The sequence below is a fragment of the Lithobates pipiens genome, unplaced genomic scaffold (genome assembly GCF_037356315.1).
Source record: "Lithobates pipiens isolate NorthernLeopardFrog02 unplaced genomic scaffold, aLitPip1_a1.2 Scaffold_8, whole genome shotgun sequence".
Lineage (NCBI taxonomy): Eukaryota > Metazoa > Chordata > Amphibia > Anura > Ranidae > Lithobates > Lithobates pipiens.
Genome location: NW_027507903.1, coordinates 4,530,316 through 4,551,596, shown reverse-complemented (window position 1 = coordinate 4,551,596; position 21,281 = coordinate 4,530,316). Strand labels below are relative to the sequence as shown.

The window sequence follows — 21,281 nt, the reverse complement described above, 5'->3', positions numbered from 1 at the left end:
GAATGGGCTGAGCTCAACTTTTGGGTGCTGCTCGCAGGCATTGCATTGGAGCTTATTAGGACCCGACTTCTCCATAGACGCAGCCACTAATGTGAGAGGGCCGTGTGCATGCGGGTCACTTGCCAACGCGCTTTGGTGTTTTGAGGATTTCACCTTTTTCATTTATCCTGAAAAGGTGAGCGGACGATTTAATGATAAATTCTCAATGTTTTAAATCTGGGCGGTGGATGAGATTTGTGGTGTAAGCGAATGTTGAGGTTCTGCCACAAAGCAGGGACATGGCGATCTTCCCTTGATGTGATCATCACTTGCATAATGTTAATGCAAACAATTACAGGGATTGCATTGTATTCATATTGCATTGGATTTGGTCACAAAGGGCCATTATCAGACCTAATGTTGGTTTGTTGTGTAAATAAGCTCGCCGTTACCCTTCATATACATGTGTATAGAGGGGCGCACATTCCCAATACATGCCCAGTGTCCTCCTCCTCCTGTCACCAGGGATATTGAGCTAAATGCTGCTTTGCATAGAATATTCCCCCCCCCTTTCTAAGAACATTTCCTGACACAGACCGGTCAGTTCATTCACATTGGATGACTCTCTCCCCCTCCCCCCACATCTCACACTTGTGTGTTCAGGACCTGATGGAGTTCCTCCAGTTTTGTTGCTTCTCATGTGATGGTTGTAAAGCAGGAGATCTTTGTAGGGGGCGCTGTCCTTGTCCTCTCTCCTCAATGTACTGTTGGTCAGTTTCTAAACCAGGAATGGCCTCCTTATATTACAGGTGGGGGGGAAGCAAATGTTTAAATTAAACAGATAGTGAGCAACTCTGCAAATAAAGGCTAAGTTCACCTTTTAAATAAATGCATTTTTTTTGCAGGGCAAAAAAAGTGTGTATTCCCCCCCCCCCCCCCCCCCCCATTCAGGAGCCTGCAAAGCACTGTATATGTGATCAGGGGTGCAAAGTCAGGCTTCTGCAGCTTTGTGCCTGTACCTCCCCAATACGGGCTGACTGTTTTACAATAGGGCTGCAACTAACGATTACTTTCATAATCGATTAGTTGGCCGATTATTGTTTCGATTAATCGGTTAATCTTAAGAAAAAGTGTGGTGTATAATTTAGCTAATATGTAAAGTTTTTAAAAAATGACAATTTATTCCTAAATATCTCTATATGCAGTGGTAAAAAAAATAACAAACTATATGGTAAGTATACTGTATATACTATTAGAGGAGATGTACTGTATATACCACTATTAGAGGAGCTATACCGTGTATACTAATAGAAGATATATACTGTGTATATACTATTAAAGGGTGAATCTGGTAAATATCAGACTCGGAGATCAAATCTTTTCTAAATACGCAGCGGCTGAAAAAAGTACAGATGTGAACGTGTCCCATAGGAAACCATGTAAATGAACTGCAGTGCGTTTCTGCAAAAAGCGCCAAAAAACACATAGATGTGAACCAGGCCTGAGACGTTTAGTAACATAATGGGGTTTAAAAAAATTAAAATTAGCCCTTTATAGTACAAAAAAGAAAAAGCAGATAATCACTACTGTAAAGGGGTTTATTTTTTTACTATAGAACTGTGAAAGTAATATTTACAGTAGCGATTATTTGCTCTTTTTGTACTATAAAGGGCTAATTTTTTTTTTTTTTTTTTTTTTTATAACCCCATTATGTTACTGGCCGATTAATCGATTATGAAAATAGTAATCGATTAATTTAATAATCGATTAGTTGTCGATTAATCGATTAGTTTCAGCCCTAGTTTACAAGCTGCAGGGCTTGTGAATAATATAGGAGAGCGCTGCTCCTTTAGAACTACGAGCCTCCAGCAGCCATCGATGACGGTACTTTGTAGTCTATTCATTCACTGCAACTAATGACGTGGGCCGGTGTGGGGAAAAGATCCCTTGCCTGCTGTTGCACTGGAGATTCGGGAGAGGCCGCAGGATCTGTAACACGTTGCACCGGAAAAATGGGTGGAACTTGTAAAGTGTTCTGAAAGGTGAACTTATCCTTTAATGGTGAATGTGTCTTAAAGAGGAAGTAAACCCTGATGAGTTTACTTCCTCTTTCATTCCCTGCAAAGGCAAAGCATAATGGACTACTATGCATCGCATCGCATCGCATAGTAGCCCATTATGTGTCACTTACCTGACACAGGAGCCAGCGATGTCACCGCTGTCCCCTGTAGTCCAGAGCATCCATCTTTTCGGTGGGTCTCACAGCTCCGCCACTGTCATTCGGCGGAGCCGCGATGACGTCACTCCCGCGCATGCTTACAGGAGCCGACACGTGCGGCAGCTCCGTTGTTGGAAATGCTGCGCTCAGTGCGCCTGTGCGCCGCTGTCTATGGCGCATGCGCCGTAGACAGCGGTGCCTGTCTTCGGGCAAATATCTCCTAAACCGTATAGGTTTAGGAGATATTTCTTGGACCTACAGGTAAGCCTTAATCTAGGGTAAGGGTAAGGGTTTACAACCACTTTAAGGCTGGGTTCACACTGCTGCGGGGGAGATCCGGATGTGATTCGCACAGCAAAATCACATCCGATCTCCGTAGCACTGCGAGTTCAGCCATACAGATAGTATGGCTGAACTCGCAGCTGTCCCGCAGCAAACTCGCACAGGACCCTTTTTTGGGTCCGCAACGGAATCGGATCGCATGGGGGTTCACACCATGCGATCCGATTCCTGTGCGAGTCGGCAGATCGCACTGCGATATGCCGACGGATCTGGGGGTGTCATTAACATAACATTGACACCCCCAGCCGTCCGCATAGGGCAGTGTGAACTGCCGGCGGGAGGTATGCGATGCGGGAAAACGCCGCGGATTCGCGGCGTTCCCGCATCGCAATAGTGTGAACCCGGCCTAATAGTACAATTAACCACTTGCCGACCAGCTCACGCAGATGTACTGCGGCATTCCGGCTCTCCTGTGCAAACTTGCGTACCTGTTAGAGCTGCACGGTTCTGGTCAAAATGAGAATCATGATTTTTTTTTTTTTTTTTGCTTTAGAATAAAAAGATCACGATTCTCACAACGTAAAATCTTTCACATTACACAAAAAAAGCTAAGTTTACTTTTTAATGAGACTTTTTTTTTTTTTTTTTTAAAACAATTGCATTTGAAAGACCACTGCCCAAATACAGTGTAACATAAAATGCAACAGCCACCATTTTAGTGTGTGTGTGTGTATATACACACACATATACATTTTTTTTATTTTATTTTTTCCTAGCAAAAGAAAAGATTTTGAAGAGGAAGTAAACCCTGATGGGTTTTACTTCCTCTTTGTCTCCCTGCAAAGGTAAAGCATAATGGGCTTTTATGCATCGCATAGTAGTCCATTATGTGCCATTTACCTGACACAGGAGCCAGCGATGTCACCGCTGTCCCCTCTTCCACACTCAAGCGTCGCCTTCTTTCCAGATATCGTGGCTCTGGCTCTGCGATTGGCCGGTGCTGTGTTGTCATGGGCATGCGCCGTAGACAGCGGTGCCTGTCTTTTTGCAAATATCTCTTAAACCGTGTAGGTTTAGGAGATATTTCTTGGACCTACAGGTAAGCCTTAATCTAGGCTTACCTGTAGGTCAAAGTTGTCTGTAAGGGTTTACAACCACTTTCAATTGAAACCAACAAACGTCAGAAAAAGGTTTAGTATTTTAAGTGGTTACATTTTTTTTTTTTTTTTTTTCACTTGTGCTACTTTCAAACTGGGGCGTTGCTGGCGGTAAAGCGGTGCTATACTGTCATTTTTAGCGGTGCTATTCGGCCCCTAGCGGGGAAGTTTTAACCTCTGCTAGCTTTGCAGGTGGGTTTGTAGCGCTGCCCCATTGTTTTCTATGGGAAGGGGCACTTTAGGAGTGGTAAATGCACCACTCCTACAGCGCTCCAAAGATGTGGGTTGCAGGACTTTTTTGACTGTTGTAAAAGTCCGAGGGCTTTCACACTGGAGTAGGAGCTGCAACTAATGATTATTTTCATAATCGATTAGTTGGCCGATTTTATTGTTTCGATTTAATCGGTTAATAACCTTAGAAAAAAGTGTGGTGTATAATTTAGTTAATATGGAAAGTTTAAAAAAAGGCAATTTATTCTTAAATATCTCTATATGAAATGGTAACTATAAATAACCAACTATATGGATAGGGAGCAAAATATCTAATCCACTCTGACCGAAGAGATACTGTGTATATACTATTTGAGAGGATATACTATTTAAGATATAATGTACTGTATATACTATTGCATATATACTATTAGAGGGGAGATATACTGTGTATATACACCATTATATGAGATATACTGTATAAACTATTAGAAGAGATATGCTGTATATACCATTAGAGGAGAGATATAGTGTGTGTGTGTGTATATACTATTAGAGGATATATGCCGCATATACTATTAAATGGTTAATCTGGTAAATATCATCAGACTTATTAACTTTAACCCCATTTTTATTACTGCCTGATTAATCGATTTATGAAAATAGTAATCGATTCATTTCATAATCGATTAGTTTCAGCCCTACACTGGAGACGCAGCAGCTGTTTCCGGGAGCTTTACAGGCACTATATTTTTAGTGCTGTGGCGCCTGAAAAGCACCCCAGTGTGAAAGGGGCCTTACACACTGTCTATTCCATTGACAAATTGTTACAATGTTTATACTTGAGTTCAACTGATAAAGAATGTTGTGGTTCTTGGCAGACATTCCCCCGTTTTTTTTCTCTTCCTTTATTTTTGAGGGCTGTGGCTTCAGAAGAGCAGAGAGATTTCTTTGCATATAAAGAATTGTGAAACACTTTAGTCAAGATCGCGATAATGATTCTTGACGATTAATTGTGCAGCTCTAGTACCTGTACATCAGTCCGCAAAAGCGGGACTTTTTTTTTTTTTTCCTTTTCCCAGCTTTAGCAACTGCTGGCGATAATCGAAAGAGAATCTGGCAGGCTGGTTGTACCCAATTTTATAGATCAACTTGGTACATTCAGCATGCCCACTAATGGTTCAAATCTTTGCCGTTTCCTGCTGAACCAACCGAGATTCAAACAGTATATGGCCGGCCTTTGGTGATTTCCTCTGTTTTCCAGTGATCTTGTATGGCTTGTAGGCCGGTTCATTTGCCTGCAAGTATCACTCCGGGGGCCAGACAAAAAGGAGGAATATTTCCAGTATCAGACCAGAGTTGTCTGCTAATCGTGGCAATCAAAATAATCTTTTGTCCTTTTTAGGATTGCTTCTTTTTGTAATCGTAAGTAATGCATAGTAAAGTAAACGTGTTTTGTCTGCTGTGTGTCTGGCTCAAAGGTCATGGTGTGTTCACGCCTCAGAAAGGACTTGGTAAAGAATCTGGAAAATGCTGTGAAATTCTGCGTATCCATTAACTATTCAGGAGCAGGGGAGCACCATATCCTCTAGATACTTGCAGTACATGTCTCCCCAGTGTACAGTCAGTGGGAGTGGTGGGGAGTTGTGGGACAAACACACACACAGCGCTGTATTCTGTAGATGGAGGTATGTCGGGATTTGTTCTCTGCACAGGAATGTACAGGCAGCGGGTGTATAGAGGGAAGGATAAATCCCCCCCCGATTGTTCCTGTGTTTGAAAAATTAGAAGTGAACAAGCTGCAAGGCCTCATGGTAGTAAGTAGGGATGCACTAATGCAAAAATGTTTTAGTAATCGCCGTTTTCACTTTTAGCTGTCGGCAATGGTACAAAGCATTGAAAAGTTATTCACAAATTAACTTTTTTTTTTATTTATTTTTTTTGCTCTTTTTCAATGTGAAGTGTGTATGTTACATAGTCAGGCTGAAAAAAGACACAAGTCCATCATGTATGTATGTATGTCCTTACAACCAACTTTGACATACAGGTAAGCGTAGATTAAGGCTTACCTGTAGGTCCAAGAAATATCAAGGGGGGCTGTGTGTGACATGACGCTGATCAGTGACACTGTCACTAGGCAGAACAGGGCAATGCTTGTTTACATTAGCATCTCCCCTTTCTTCCTCTCCGTGAGGCGATCGCGAGTATGCCCGCGGATATAGAGTAGAGTCCGCGGGACCCGCTGCTGGACTCATGGAGCTCGCAGCAACCCACTGATCGCTCAAAGAACCGAGCCTGAAAGTATTGGTTTCAGGTATCTGAATATTTGCATACTGAACGTGACTATTTATATATAAAAAAAAAAAAAAAAAAAATTTATACAGGAGATGGTCAGAGGCTGTGGACATGGTGCTGGAGATTGATGCAGCCTGCCTGTGCCTGACCAGTGCCCGTCATTCAGCCTGCCTGTGCCTGACCAGTGCATATAAACATACACATATAAAACGCACGTGCGCATAAACCCATATATGGATCGCCTTTTTGAAAATCGGCAGCTGCAGCACTATACCTTCACTCACTCTCAATGCCGGGTACTGCACAGAAGGGGGAGGCAGAGAGCACAGCACACACTACTAGACACCTCTCCCTTGCTTTCATTTTCAGAGTCTGAGCTCCTGCACTGTCGATTTACACATCGGCTGAGGATCGGTGAGCCCAATTCCATATGCAGCCAATGCTTGGTGGGGGGGGGGGGGGAGCCCATCTCCCACCCGGGCCCCCCCTGCAGCATGGTCGAGGAGAGAATAAGGGCAGGCACTCCAGAACACCACCCCTCGCAATGGGTGGCACAAAGGGTGCCCCGCCCCATTTTCAGCACAATTATCGGTGTGATTTCTCTTTCCGGAAATGGCCGAGAAGGCAGTGATCAGCTGATATGTTTCGGCAGCGGAAATTTCGGTGCAACCCAAGCAGTAAGTGTAGCACAGACACCCCGAGGTCTTGTACAGAGGTGCTGAGATGGGGCACTGTTGGCATTTCCCCTGACGTCATATTTGATGTGCTGAGCTGATTGGCTCAGTACAGAATATTCCCACCCTTTGCTCTGGTAGCTGACAGATTTCGGGAGTACATATAAAAACAAAAAGCGGCGCCTTCTAAGCGTAGCATAAAAGTAGATATTTATTATGAACAAGATCAAAGGCAAATGCACTCAAACAGATGAAAGGAATGGGCATTTCACATAGTATTCATCCGCTCTGTCCGGGAAGGATGTCCGCTGCTGGGTAGGATGTATGGCAGAGTCTGTGTATAGTCCCTCCTCTAGGTACAGCCGCAGAACGCCGCACGCTGCTTTTGGGGGTAGACTACAAAGTCATGGACTCCTTTTGCTTCCACCAGCAAGGTGTTCCCCTCACGGGAACGTTTTTCAATGTAGGTTATCCAAAAAGAAGTGCAATATATTGCATTTTACTGGAGGTGCACCGAATGGAAACTTTTGTCACTGAACATGCAGGGTGCGCTTGGCTGGAAACCGAAACCAAAAATAAGAGTTTAAAATTATTATTTTTTCTTTTCATGTGACAACACTGAAGAAATGACATTTTGCTTCAATGTAAAGTAGTGAGTGTACAGCTTGTATAACAGTGTAAGGGTTAGTTTTACACTTGCTTCAAAACATGACTTTGTTAAAGTGATTGTAAACCTTCTTTCTTTTTCGTTCCTTTTATTTTTTTTTTATTTTTTTTTCCAACAAACATATACTTGCCTCCACTGTGCAGTTTGTTTTGCACAATGTGCCCCGATCCTCATCTTCTGGGGTCCCCTGGCGGCTCCTCCCCCCCATATCAGTAAAAGCGCTCTCCCAAGGGGGTTACCTTGCGGGCGTGTTCCCGAGTCCAGAATTTGCGTGCATAGAATGCCAGATTTGCCCCTGTCCCCTGGACAACTGCGTCATTAGATTTCATTGACAGCAGCACAGCCATTGGCTCCCACTGCTGTCAATCTATCCAATCAAGAGCCGAGGGACTCTGAGGATCTGAAAAAAAAATTGTTGCTCCACATAAAGATGGCCTAGGCAAGGGATATGCACTTAGCGGACCTCCAGCTGTTGCAAAACTACAAGTCCCATCATGCCTCTGCCTCTGGGTGTCATGCTTGTGGCTGTCAGTCTGGTGATGCCTCATGGGACTTGAAGTTCTGCAACAGCTGGAGGTCCGCTAATTGCATTTCCCTCACCTAGGCTATAAGAAGATTGCAAAGACCCTGAAACTGAGCTGCAGCACGGTGTCCAAGACCATACAGGGGGCGGGGGATCAGCCTGTCAGTGCTCAGACCATATGCTGCATCAAATTGGTCTGCATGGCTGTCGTCCCAGAAGGAAGCCTCTTCTAAAGATGTACAAAGCCTGCAAATGGTTTGCTGGAGACAAGCAGACTAAGGACATGGATTACTGGAACCATGTCCTGTGGTCTAATGAGACCAAAATAAACTTATTTGCTTCAGATGGTGACAAGCGTGTGTGGGGGCAACCAGGTGAGGAGTACAAAGACAAGTGTGTCTTGTCTACAGTCAAGCATGGTGGTGGGAGTGTCATGGTCTGGGGCTGCATGAGTGCTGCCGGCACTGGGGAGCTACAGATCATTGAGGGGACCATGAATGCCAACATGTACTGTGACAGGGCTCGACAAAACCCGGTCGCCAGGTCGCATTGGCGACTAGAAATAGCGACCTCGCGCCTGGGGCAGCACAGCTGGGGGTATCCTGTCTCTGTGGACCCCCCCAGCGTGATCGCGTCGGGCCGTTCCGCCGGCGGCCGAAAATTTAGGCCGCGGCTTTGAGGCCTTCTGCGGTCCTATGATTCCTTATGGAATCTGGCGCCCTCTTGTGGTCGTTGTTGGTATGACAAACCAGCAATGCTAATTTCCTCTGCAAAGTTTCCTCTGCCTGTTTTATATTACCTGCATCTTCGTCCCTTTATTTAGAACCCCCTAAACATTATATATATTTTTTATTCTAACACCCTAGAGAATAAAATGGTGGTTGTTGCAATACTGTCTGTCACACCGTATTTGTGCAGCGGACTTACAAGCGCACTTTTGTTTGGAAAAATAATTTAGTTAATAAAAAAATAAGACAACAGTAAAGTTAGCCCAATTTTTTTTATATTGTGAAAGATAATGTTACGCCAAGTAAATTGATACCCAACATGTCACGCTTCAAAATTGCACCCGCTCATGGAATGGCGACAAACTTTTACCCATAAAAATCTCCATAGGCGACGTTTAAAAAAATTCTACAGGTTGCACGTTTTGAGTTACAGAGGAGGTCTGGGGTAGAATTATTGCTCTCGCTCTACCGATCACGGCGCTACCTCCTATGTGTGGTTCGAACACCGATTTTATATGCGGGCAGGACAGGGCGCGTTTAAAAATTATTATTTTTTCTGCTTATTTTAACTTTTTTTTTTTTTTCCACTGTTCTTTTAAAAAAAAAAATGTTGTGTCACTTTTATTCTTATTACAAGGAATGTAAAACTCCCTTGTAATAGAAAAAGCATGACAGGTCCTCTTAAATATGAGATCTGGGGTCAGAGAGACCTCGCATCTCATATTTACACTAAAATGCAATTGAAAAAAAAATTGTCATTTGAAAAAAATAAATAAAATGTCCCTCTAAGAGCTATGGGCAATGACTTGGAGACGGGGGGGGGGGGGGGGACGGGGGGGGCGGCGACGGCGCTGCTATCTTCCCCTCACTCGTCTCCATGTCAGGCCAGGGACAGGTCCGGATCGCCGTCACGGACCCGGCTCCTAACTTTTTAAGCTGGCTCCTAGATTCCAAGCAAATTTGTCAACCCCTGTACTGTGACATACTGAAGCAGAGCATGATCCCCTCCCTTCAGAGACTGGGCCGCAGGGCAGTATTCCAACATGATAACCACCCCAAACACACCTCCAAGACCACCACTGCCTTGCTAAAGAAGCTGAGGGTAAAGGTGATGGACTGGCCAAGCATGTCTCCAGACCTAAACCCTATTGATCATCTGTGGGACATCCTCAAACGAAAGGTGGAGGAGCGAAAGGTCTCCAACATCCACCAGCTCTGTGATGTCATCATGGAGGAGGGGAAGAGGACTCCATGCCCAAGTGGGTTAGGGCAGTGCTGGAAAATAATGGTGGGCACACAAAATTAGTGACGTTTTGGGCCCAATTTGGACACTTTCACTTGTTGCCAGCAGTTTAGACATTAATGTCTGTGTGTTGAGTTATTTTGAGGGGACAGGAAATTTACACTGTTATACAAGCTGTACACTCACTACTTTACATTGTAGACAAGTGTAATTTCTTCAGTGTTGTCACATGAAAAGAGAGAAGAAAAGATTTACAAAAATGTGAAGGTGAGATGCTGTGGTGTGTGGGTTTTATATATATATATACATACATACATACATACATACATACATACATACATACATACATACATACATACATACATACATACATACATACATACATACATACATACATACATACATACATACATGCTTTTTTAGTCTACTTGCTGTCATCAGGAAAGACTCGTGTTCCCTGATGGTAGGGATAAGTCACTGGCTGTTAGGACACCGACAGGTGCCGCCACCTAACCAATAACAATTGATGGCAAAATTGGACCAACAATTGTGTTGGTGCGATCACAAAATTGCACTGCATCACACCAAAGTTAAACGGAACCCTTTCCAAAAGTTGCATTGATGTGAACATCACCATTGGAAGAAATATGTGACCCAAGTTGCATCGGTGTAAACCAGGCCTGAAGAGGAACCTGTGCTTTTGTAGTTCAGTGGACGGAAACTTACAAGGACACCAGATCGTTTTTTTTTTTCAGGAGCCATTCTGTCCAATCAAGGAGTTGGCAGTGGTGTGTGTGTGTGTGTGTGTATTTTTTATTTTTATTTCTTGCTTTCTTTGACCAAGTTGGGAGCCAGCTGTAATTTAAAAAGCCCTAATTTTAAGTTGCATTTTAATGCAGACCTTCACTCTTTTCACCATTTTTGGATAAAAATACAACAAGACCCCCCTACTATGTAATCTCACATTCTGGGATGTGTAAGGTAATATCCCAGGAGGCTGCAGGCCAAGGAGATGACCCCCCTGCCTGAATGAAGTAGGAGTGAGTACAACCGAAAAAGTACTTCCCAGGAACAATAAATGATTGGATGAGGCTGGGGGGAGAAAATCCAGTTTTAACAAACACCAGGAGCTCAATGACATTTTCAGCCTATATAGGGCTGTCATACACTACTTTTTTTTTTTATTATTTATTTTTATGTCTAATAAATGTGTTTTTACATTCTGTTCTTTTTTTTTTTTTTTTTTTTTCTTTGTAGCCGAACCAAACCTCCACGGAGGCACGCTCCCAAGAAGCCGTCTAATCAGCAGAAAGATCCCGTTGGTGTAAGTTACATATATCTTTTTTTATATATCCATCTCCCCTCACCACAGTGTTCATGAGTGTAGTCATCCAATACTGTAGTTTTATTGCTTAACAGAATTTGGCGTGTTTGAATACTTTTTTTTTTGAGTAGTTTACAGCTCTGATAATGTTGTGTACTCTAGTGTTGTACTGTGCTTTAACTCTGTTACAAATTTTGCTTCCTTAGGTCTACTGTAGAGTGCGCCCTCTGAGTCCGCCGGACCAGGAGTGCTGCATTGAAGTCATCAATGAGACCACTGTGCAACTCCACCAACCAGATGGCTGTAAAGTAAACAGGAATGGGGAATACAAAGAGGTGAGAACTTTCTTCTGATTCTTAAATGGGGGTTTTTTTTTTTGTTTTGTTTTTTAACATAAAGGTAACTATTGGTTTTACATTCACATTCTTTTGTTGGAGAGAGAAGCTATTTTCAGAGCTCAATTTATACAGACGTAATCCTCCCTCTTCTCCCCCCACCTGCTTTGTTCAGAAGGGAGTTTTTCAGAGAGAGTCTAAATGGAATTTGCTTCTACTATGCTGTCTTAACTGGTATGTCGTCAACCTTGGCACCCCAGATGTTTTGGAATTTCATTTCTCGTGATGCTCATGCACTCTAGTTAAACATCATGGGAAATGTAGTTTCAAAACATCTGGGGTGCCGAGGTTCGCCATCACTGCCTTTTATATTAGTGTTACCAAAGTCAATTTAAAAAAAAATCTGTTATGCTCCCCTATTATGTGACATGGGATTGCACATAGCGGCCCTGATCCTACTCCTCCTTCCCCTTTAGCAATCTGTTTTTGCTTTGGGAGGGGGGTGCACACGGTGTCCACTCGCTCCTGAGCTCCATAGACACACAGTGGAACTTGGCCCTACCCCCCACATCCTACTCTCATAATTTGAGTGGCTGCTACTAGAGTCCTGTGTGAAGAGGAGGAGATGCAGTCTTGCACAATGCTGAATCTATATCCATTGACCCTGGTTGCTGTCAATCAAATTCTGTGATGAGGCAATGGGGTGGGGGGGGTCAAGGCCTGCGTCCTTTGTGGCTCCATAAATGCACACAGCTCGGGAGCCAGCACACATTGTGTGCCCCCGCAGCAAATGACTTGCTATGGGGGCATATGGAGAATAGGTGCCAAGGTCACTGGCTGGGGACCTGAGAAGAGGATATGGGCTGCTCTGTACAAAACCATTGCATAGAGCAGGTAAGTATTAAGCCTCATACACACGATAGGACTTTGTACAAACTTTCCCGTGGGTTTTTGTACAAAGGGCGTCGGCCGTGAACTTGTATTGCATATCAACGGCAGGACTTTTTCAGCCAACTTTCACCAAATCATGTGGTTTTTCTGCTCTTTACCGCCACCTTTGGTCAACTTCTGTATTGGTGTCTGATCTTTTGCATTGGTTCTGAGCATGCCTGTTTGTACTTTGTACAAAAGTCCTATGGTTTTCTGTACACACGATCAGACTTTACTCCATCGGACTTTTGTTGCCAGAAAGTTTGTCCGTTCGCACAGCCAACAAAAGTCAGATGAAAACCAAAAAAGTTTGCACACGGTCGGATGTTGCTCCAAAACAGCTAATTTGCATGTTTGTTGTCAAAAAGTCTTATCGTGTGTATGGGCCTTAACGTGTGTGTGTGTGTTGTTGGTGTGCGTGTTTTTTTTTTTTTTTTTTTTTTTTTCTCCATTGACTGGCACAGTGCTTCCTCATTCAGAACCACAGGGTTATACTGCCCCCTACAACCCTGCAAAAGTAGGAAATTGGGCAGAAAAGACTTGGCTACGCCTATGGGCAGACCTAGGTGGTATACACCCCCCCCCCCCCCTCTGCTATAGGCCTTTCAGTGTTTTTTATTTTTTTTTCTGCTTAGTCAGGCGTAAGGACCTAGTTCCCTGCTGGGATCTCTAGTCCTGGCTTTTTTTTTTTTTTTTTTTTTTTTTTTTAAGTGGGACCTACAATCTGATGCTGCAGGTCCCTCTGGGTCCCAGCCATCCTTTGACGCACTGACAGCGGTCCTGGAGGAGTCTGCGTCCTGGGTGGAGGTGGCTCTTGGGCAGTGGCAAGAAGCTGTCCCTGCCTTCACCTTCATCTATCTCGTCGGATCCTGAATCTGATTTGGACGCGTCCCACCCTGGGGGGGGGGGGGTTTGCGGCCACGCTCCCAGACTTTTCAGACATTGAGGATGATTCCTCCTCCCCTGTGCCTGCGCATGAGAAGGCGCTAGTGCATGCACTGATTGGATCAGTGTGGGAAACTTTGAAAATGTAGGCTGCAGCGGCGTGGCCGGTCTCCTTTGGCACCCACAAGCCGCCTCGCACATTGAAAGTGTTCCCTTATCCCTCATATTTTTACAAATTCGTCTATAAAGAATGAGGACATCCCTTTTGCAGTCCTGAAAACGCTTTGCTATGCATTAGCCCTCTGAGGAAAGTCTTAAGAAGTGGAGGACTCCACCTGTGGTGGATCCCCCGGTCTCTCGATTGAACAAAGCCACCCTGATTCCAGCTGAAGACACTCCAGCCTTTAAAGATCTGGCTGACAGGAAGGTGGAGTCTCTGGGCTTCACTATGTTCACTATTGCGGGTTCGGTGCTTCAGCTGGTCTTGGCTGTTGCCCTGGTGTCTCAAACGCTGACCGAGTGGGCGAAGCTGTTGGGCCATGATCTGGAGGGTGAACATTATCCTCCTGCCTTCGCTGAATTGGTGGATCAGGGGCTACAGTTTGTCTGCAATGCCTCTTTGAACACAGCTCCCTTGCTTTCTAAGCTGGTTGTTTAAGTGGTGGTACTTTTTGGCGTGTGTTATTGTTGGGCTGTGGACCAGGCCTCAAAAAACAACAAAAAAAAACGCCCTAACTGATTTGCCTTTTCCGTGCGATCGTTTGGGGCCACTCTGAATGATATTAAGAGTGTCACGGGGGAAAGGGTACTTCCACAATCTCAAGGGAAAGGGCATCGTTGCAAGCATGGTCCGTCCTTCTCGGCGCACAGGTGTGTGTGTGTGTGTGTGTGTGTGTGTGTGTGTGGTTTGTTTTTTTTTGTTTTTTTTTTTTTTTGTTTTTTTTGTGTCCCTCATGGTCTGCTGACAAGGGCTCAAAGCTTTCAAGCTGCCTTTGGGAGGTTCCAAGTGACCCCTGGTCAGGCAAACCAAGAGCGGGTTTCTCCAGGCCCCTTCGGTATGAAGGGGTGCCCTCACCCGCATCCTAGGTGGGTGAAGTCTTCACTGGTTTCCGGGCCCTTTGATAAACGTGGGTCCACTAAGTGATTCTGTCTGGTTACAATATAAAGTTCCAGGCTTGCCCCCAAACATAATTTTTTTTTTTCCGTTCCGATGTGCCTAGATCGCTTACTAGCCCTCCGGGGCGCAGTGCAAGACCTGTTACTTTTAGGGGGTGGTTGTTCCAGTGTCGGATGTTTCCACAGGTTCTATTTAAATCTGTTTACGGTCCCCAAAAAAAGAGGATACGGTATGTCCAGTCCTGAGACTGAACTCTGCTCAGGGACGCTTGAGGGGTCCAGGCTACTTGTCAACATCTTAGAACTCCAGGCGATCAGACTGTCTGGATGATTGGACGGCTCGTCTTCAGGGGCTTCCGGTACATATTCAGTCGGACAATGCCACGGTGGTTGCCTATGTCGACCATCAGGGAGGAACAAAGTGTGTGCGTAGCCCTGGAAATCGTCGGCATTCTCCGGTAGGCAAAGCGCCCCGTTCCAGCCATCTCCGCTGTCCATGTTCCAGGGGTGGACAACTGGCAGGTGGATTACCTCAGCTGGCAGGTGTTGGATAAAGGAGTGGGCCCTTCATCAGGATGTGTTTCAGCAGATATGTCTGCTCTAGGGCACTCCTGACGTAGATCTATTGGCATTCTGGATCAACAGAAAGGTGCAGACATTTGTGGCCAGATCTTTGGATCCTTTGACGGAGCTCTGATGGGGCCAGTATCATCTGATATACGCTTTTCCTCCTCTCAAGCTTCTGTCGTGGCTGTTACGCAGGTCTTCATTAGTCTTGGATCTGCTATGCCAAAGGCCGATCTTCCATCCTGCTTTACCATCCCAGGTGCTGAAGGATAGAAGCTTTCCTGTGTCAGTAATTCAGACACTAATTAAAGCTAGGAAGTCTATTTCTAGGCAGAACTATAATCGAACGTGAAAAGCGTACATTTCAAGGTGAGTTGGTGGGTCTTCACCCTTGTTCATTTTCGGTGGCTCTTATTTTGACTTTTCTTCAATGAGCCATTGAGCAGAAATTGGCCTTGAGTACAATCAAAGGCCAGGTGTCGGCCTTGGTGGGTTTTTTTTTTTTTTTTTTTTTGTTGTTGTTGTTTTTGTTTTTTGAAAATATTTGAAATTCCCCTGCTCACTCTGTCTCAGGTGGTGGCTTTCTTGGTGGCTATCGCTTCTGCTCTCAGGGTGTCGGAATTGACTGCGTTATGTCGTACGCCCGACGAGGTGGTTCTTCGCCCTTGTCCTTTGTTCCTAAGTTTGTTTCCAATTATTTTATTCCCCCCCATTCCAATGAGGACGTTGTTACCTTCCCGGTGTCCCAGGCCGCAACATCCGAGGGAATTGGCCTTGCACGCCCTGGATGTGGTTTGGGCGATCGGGGTGTATTTGGATGCCACTGAGTCCTTTCGGAGGGCTGACCCCCTGTTTGTACTTATGGGGCTGTCCGCTTCCCCTGCGACCATTTCTAGATGGATCAGACAGACGGTGACTCAGGCCTATTCTATCAGGGTTCTACCCTTCCCGGTTAAGGCGCACTTTACTCAGGTGTTTGTTGTCTCCTGGGCCTTCCGTCATCAAGCGTCAGTGACGCAAGTTTACAATGCGGCGACCTAATTGTCGGTGCATACTTTCACAAAAGTGGATGTGCTGGCATGGGGGCTGCCGGTTTTGGCTGTGGTCTAGAGGGTCTATCCCTCAGGTGGGGCTCCAGTTGTTCATGATGATCTCCTGTTGCCTGTTGGCCTGTAATTTTGTTGGCTGTCCCACCCCTCGTGTTTTGGCACTGCTTTGGGACGTCCCTATGGTTCTGAATAAGGAAGCGCTGTGTCTGTCAATGAACTAAAGAAAAATGATCTTTTTGACTTGCCGTAAAATCCATTTGAGTTCATTGATGCACCCACCCCTCCTAAGGAGTTGTCATACTTCTGACACTACTTGTTACTAAACTGTAGGCCTATAGCAGGGGGGGGGGGGTGTATACCACCTGGTGACTATGGGTAGTCCTAAGTCTTCTTCCCTCCCTTCCTTCTTCTAGTCTCCTCCTGTAAGGGACGGTATAACCCTATGGTTCTGAATAAGGTAGTGCTGTTTGTCAATGAACTCGGAGAAATAGATTTTACGATAACCAAAAAATCTAATTTCTCTAATGCTTTAAATGTGATGCTTTTTAATGTACAGATTTACTATCTAATTTATCTTAAGTGTTAAATACAAATAAGCCTTAACCAAATGATGGCTTTATGGTGAAATTTTTGGGTGTTTGGTGATGTGCAAATTAAGATTTTATTAGGGAGATTCACTACATATTCTGCTCTTTCTTATAGACTCAGTATTCATTTAAAAAAGTTTTTGGAACGCTGATGACACAAAAAGACCTGTTTGATGTCGTTGCGAAGCCCTTGGTGGAAGATCTTATTCGTGGTAAAAATGGTAAGTTAATTTGGATACATTTCCACCATTTTGGCCTCCATGTTAGGCTTGTATCTTGACCTTTTTTTGAAAATCGGAATAGATAGTGGCATTCCTGCACTGTCAACAAATAAAACTAAAGGTAACTGCTGCAATCGCCGATTTTTGACCAATAAATGTGTAAAGTGAATGGGGCTGCGCTGCTACTAATATCCTCCAAATATAGTTGCATCAAAACAGTTCTACAAGTAGAATCCAAATGGTGATGAATCTAAAAAAATAAATAAAAATAAAAACTATATATATATAAATAAGTCTTAGATGGCAGTGTTGAACAAGGCTGGGAGATGGGGGTGAATAAAGTGATGGGTTCCCTCCTAAACCTCTTGTGCCAAAGATAACATAAAGGTGGGTGTCCTTTTCTTTCTTGTGCAGGGTAGACTCTCACCTTACAGCTGTAGGGTAACAGTGTATAAAGATACATTGGAGATCCTGGATGATGTATCCGGTCTTGATAATGAGCCTCTGTGGGTAGATACCAGCGGTTTCCTCTGGGGGGGGGGGGGCTTTTTTTCCTGATCAATTCCCACTGAGATAGGTATACAGGCTATGCTGCTTAGATCGAATGTATACTCTAGGTACCCCTTCCACGCTTTTCCACCAACTCTCTGGATGACAGTCTCCCAACAAGCTACTCGCTTAACATGAGTTCTGTCAACAGCTCAAGGCTCAGCGCTGCTCCGTCCCCGGGTACCGCTCTACTTGACTTCTAAACTATCTGGTTTGTTTTACAGGTCTTCTCTTTACATATGGTGTAACGGGAAGTGGAAAGACTTACACAATGACCGGATCTCCGGGGCAAGGAGGACTATTGCCTCGCTGTCTCAGCATGATTTTTAACAGCATTAGCAGGTTTCAGGCCAAGAAATATGTAAGTTTTCGATGTTGGTCTCAAGGCACTTACTGTACTCTCGTCGTGGGGTGTGTGTGGGTGTGGTTTTATTTATTTTATTTTTTTCATCATACTTGGCTTTCAAGATTTTCTTCGCCTGTATTACTTTATTTTTTATTTTTATTATACTAAAACAGACCTTGACTTATTAACCTAAAGCTGTTAGACGCTTGCTCCCACACCTCGCCACCCCAATAAAAACAAAATTGAAATGATTGCTTCTGCAATAGACACTACTTGTTGCTTTGATGGGCAATGAGTCTGAACTCTTCTGTTTTTCATGTACTTCCCGGAGTGTCAAAAGCTGGCGCCTTCTACTGGCCTCTGTCACTTTGTGATGCAGTTGTGCCATAGTGGGATAATTAAGTGCAGTGGGGAGGAGAGAAGTATCAGATTTAATGATACTGTTGGTGGTTTACAGTAAGTCCAGTCTAAAGCTATATAAGCTTAAAGTGTTCGTAAGCCTTAAGAGGATTTTCACCTTAATGCATTAAGGTGATAAACCACCTGTGCTAAACCTGCTCCCACCCTCATTCTTAGCTCTATACAAGCTTAGGCCGCGTACACACGAGAGGATTGTCCGCCCAACTAAGTCCGTCCGACAATCCGACAGACAGTCCGTCCTACTTTTGAATGAACGGACTTGACCACACACGATGAACAGACAGTCCGCCGAAAGCTTGCGCGATGACGTGTACAGCACGTACGACGGGACTAGAAATACGACGTCCAATACACTGCAATGCAACCTTTCGCCGTGTAAATCCTTTCTGAGCATGCGCCATACTTAGTCCGTCCAAATAGCCTACTCACGAGCGGACTGTCCGCTGAAACCAAAGTTGGACGGACAATATTACGGAAATTCCGAAAGACTTAGTCCGCCAGACTGTCCGCTGAAAAAGTCCGCTGAAGCCCACACACGAGCGGACTGTCCGCTGAAATACGTTTCAGCGGACTAAGTTGGACGGACAATCCTCTCGTGTGTACGCAGCCTTAGCCTGTGAAGCAGAGGTGCTCCAATGGTTCAGAATGTCACATTTTCTCCTGCAGCCACTGAATGCTGGCAGGAAGGAGATGAGGAGAAGCTGGATTTCAGCAATTGCAAGTGGAAAATGGAGAGAATCTGTTCCTGTATGACACCCCCCTCCTATCCCATTATCAAATAGAATGGGACAGGGAGGCCACATGGGCCCCCTGGAGCATGGGGTGAGGTTGCCATTGTGACCTCAGACACTAAACCAGCGGTTGTAAAACTTGATACCACTATGGGGTTTTACACCCCCCCCCCTTTCCCCCAAATGTAAACAAGCCCTTACTGTCCTGAGCCCCCCTATAAGGCAGCTTTTACATTGCTGTGTGCAGTTTACCATTACCATTACCTGGGGGTTAGCTTTGCTTAGTTATGACTAAGCACTTCGTGTGACACGCGTTAACTGTACCCTTTTTAAAAGCCAGCAGCTACAAATACTGCAGCTGCTGACTTTTAAATAGTGACACTTACCTGTCCAGCGCGCCCGTGATGTCGGCACTCGAAGCCGATCGCTCGCTCGTCTGGCGGGTCCTGCCGCCGCCATCTTGGGTATGGGAATCAGGAAATGGAGCCTTTCGGCTTAATTTCCCGGTTCCCTACTGCGCATGCGCGAGCCGCGCGGCGCAATCCGGCCGGTCCCCGCTGCCTCTGGGAGCTGTGTGTTTCCCAGCAGGCAGCGGGGCACTTGCTGAAGGGGGCGGGCGCTTGCGGAAAGGGGCGTAACGTACGCCCCTTTCCGCAGAGAGCTAGCCCGGAAGTGGGTGCAGTTACCTGGATTATCCAGGTAACTGCACCCCCCTCCCCCCTGAAAGGTGCCGATTGTGGCGCCGGAGGGGGGGGGGGATTCCGATGAGCGGAGGTCCATTTTAGGGTGGACCTCCGCTTTAACCCTTTTTTTATAGCCGCTAATATGTTCATAGAAGTATGTGGGATTAATATGCCAACCTCTTCCTCTTCTAGCTTCTGCTGGCATCACTCTCCAGGCAGCTAGAAAGGTCTTGGGTGAAGTGCAGTTGGTATCGCTACACCTGGGACGAGAGCCAGCACTAGAGGAAGCCCGTTTCCTCCGCAGCCGTCTGTTTCCAGCTCCACCTTGATGCACTCTGATCTTGGATGGCGTGTCGGCGATCAACGAGATGCCGACCACTAGGCTTGCGCTTCCCTGGTTTGAGGGTGAGGGTCACAGGTTGAGCACCCCTGCTGTAAAGGATAGATGTGCATACTTGCCCAATATAAGGGCAGGTCATGTGATCGGCTCCTGGCATCGTAGACTAAAGCTATCCCATAGTAAACTTGTGGGTCATGTCACTGCTCAGGAACTGTACCCATTGCCTCTTCTCTCCCCTCTCCTGAAACTAACTGCATGGGAGATCACTTGACCAGGCCAAAGCGCCCCTTGTATAAGTATAATACAAGTATACACCTTTCCTTTTACAGGTTAGTTAGTATAGGAATTATAGTGTGGGTGGAGCAGGTTTTAGTGGTGGTAAAGTTTGTTAGAAAATTGCTTACAGATGGGATATTTGACAGAAGAGACCCCCATCTGTCTCTTATGTCATAAATGCTTCCTCCTGCCAGTCAGCCGTCCATGTTCAGTGAGCCACGCATGTGCAGCTCAGCCAACATTTACGGCCTTGAACTGTGCTGTGACTCCCGTGCACAGGGAGTGACGACTGCGGTCCGGCCATGCAAACGGCTGAAGGCACTGAACCTCGAAGGGAAACCAGGCAAAGATGGAAGCGCCTGGAACCTGTCGGATTGATCGCATTGCTGGAGGGCTCGGTTTGATTGGTAAGCGTGCCATAATGTGCCATAATGTGCTAATATGCTAATACTAGTACATTATGGCATAACCCACCTGGTGGCCTACTAAAAAGGTAAAGTTAGCGACGTTTGCTGTATTCATGTTTAGTGGAGTTCAGACTTCGCCACTCCCTTTTGAGCCAGGAAGATTGTCAATATCTACTACTGCAGATGCCAAGTTTTTCCATTTTTATTTTTCCCTGCCACTGTCTGTCTTCATTAACCAGTTGCCTCCCAGCCTATGGCAGGAGGACACCAAGACTGGCCTCTCTTCCATCTGGGTGGACATCATGTGACATACTCTTGGATCGCCTGTGGTGCGATTGGTCACCGGCTGTATGCACCAGACACAGCTGATGACTGATCAATTTATCAGCTGTAAGTAATCACAGCAGGTCACTTGACAGTTGTAAACAATGGATGGCTTCCTTTCAAGCCATCCATTGTATAAAATTGTGTTGCTAGCTGCGATTGGTCACAGTGATCACATGGTACAGACTGGGCAAGTAAAATGCTTGCATATAGCA

General features: G+C 45.3%; 1 protein-coding gene across 10 annotated transcripts in view; it reads left to right on the top strand.

Annotated features, from left to right (window-relative positions):
* KIF23 (kinesin family member 23) overlaps positions 1-21,281 on the top strand; it is a 65,257-nt gene that overhangs the window by 3,714 nt on the left and 40,262 nt on the right. For all 10 annotated transcript variants that reach the window (XM_077472685.1, XM_077472681.1, XM_077472678.1 and 7 more), the window contains exons 2-5: positions 11,234-11,300; positions 11,507-11,635; positions 16,885-16,990; positions 17,764-17,900. In XM_077472685.1, the coding sequence (XP_077328811.1) occupies positions 11,234-11,300; positions 11,507-11,635; positions 16,885-16,990; positions 17,764-17,900 (439 nt within the window). The remainder of the gene's footprint in view (positions 1-11,233; positions 11,301-11,506; positions 11,636-16,884; positions 16,991-17,763; positions 17,901-21,281) is intronic.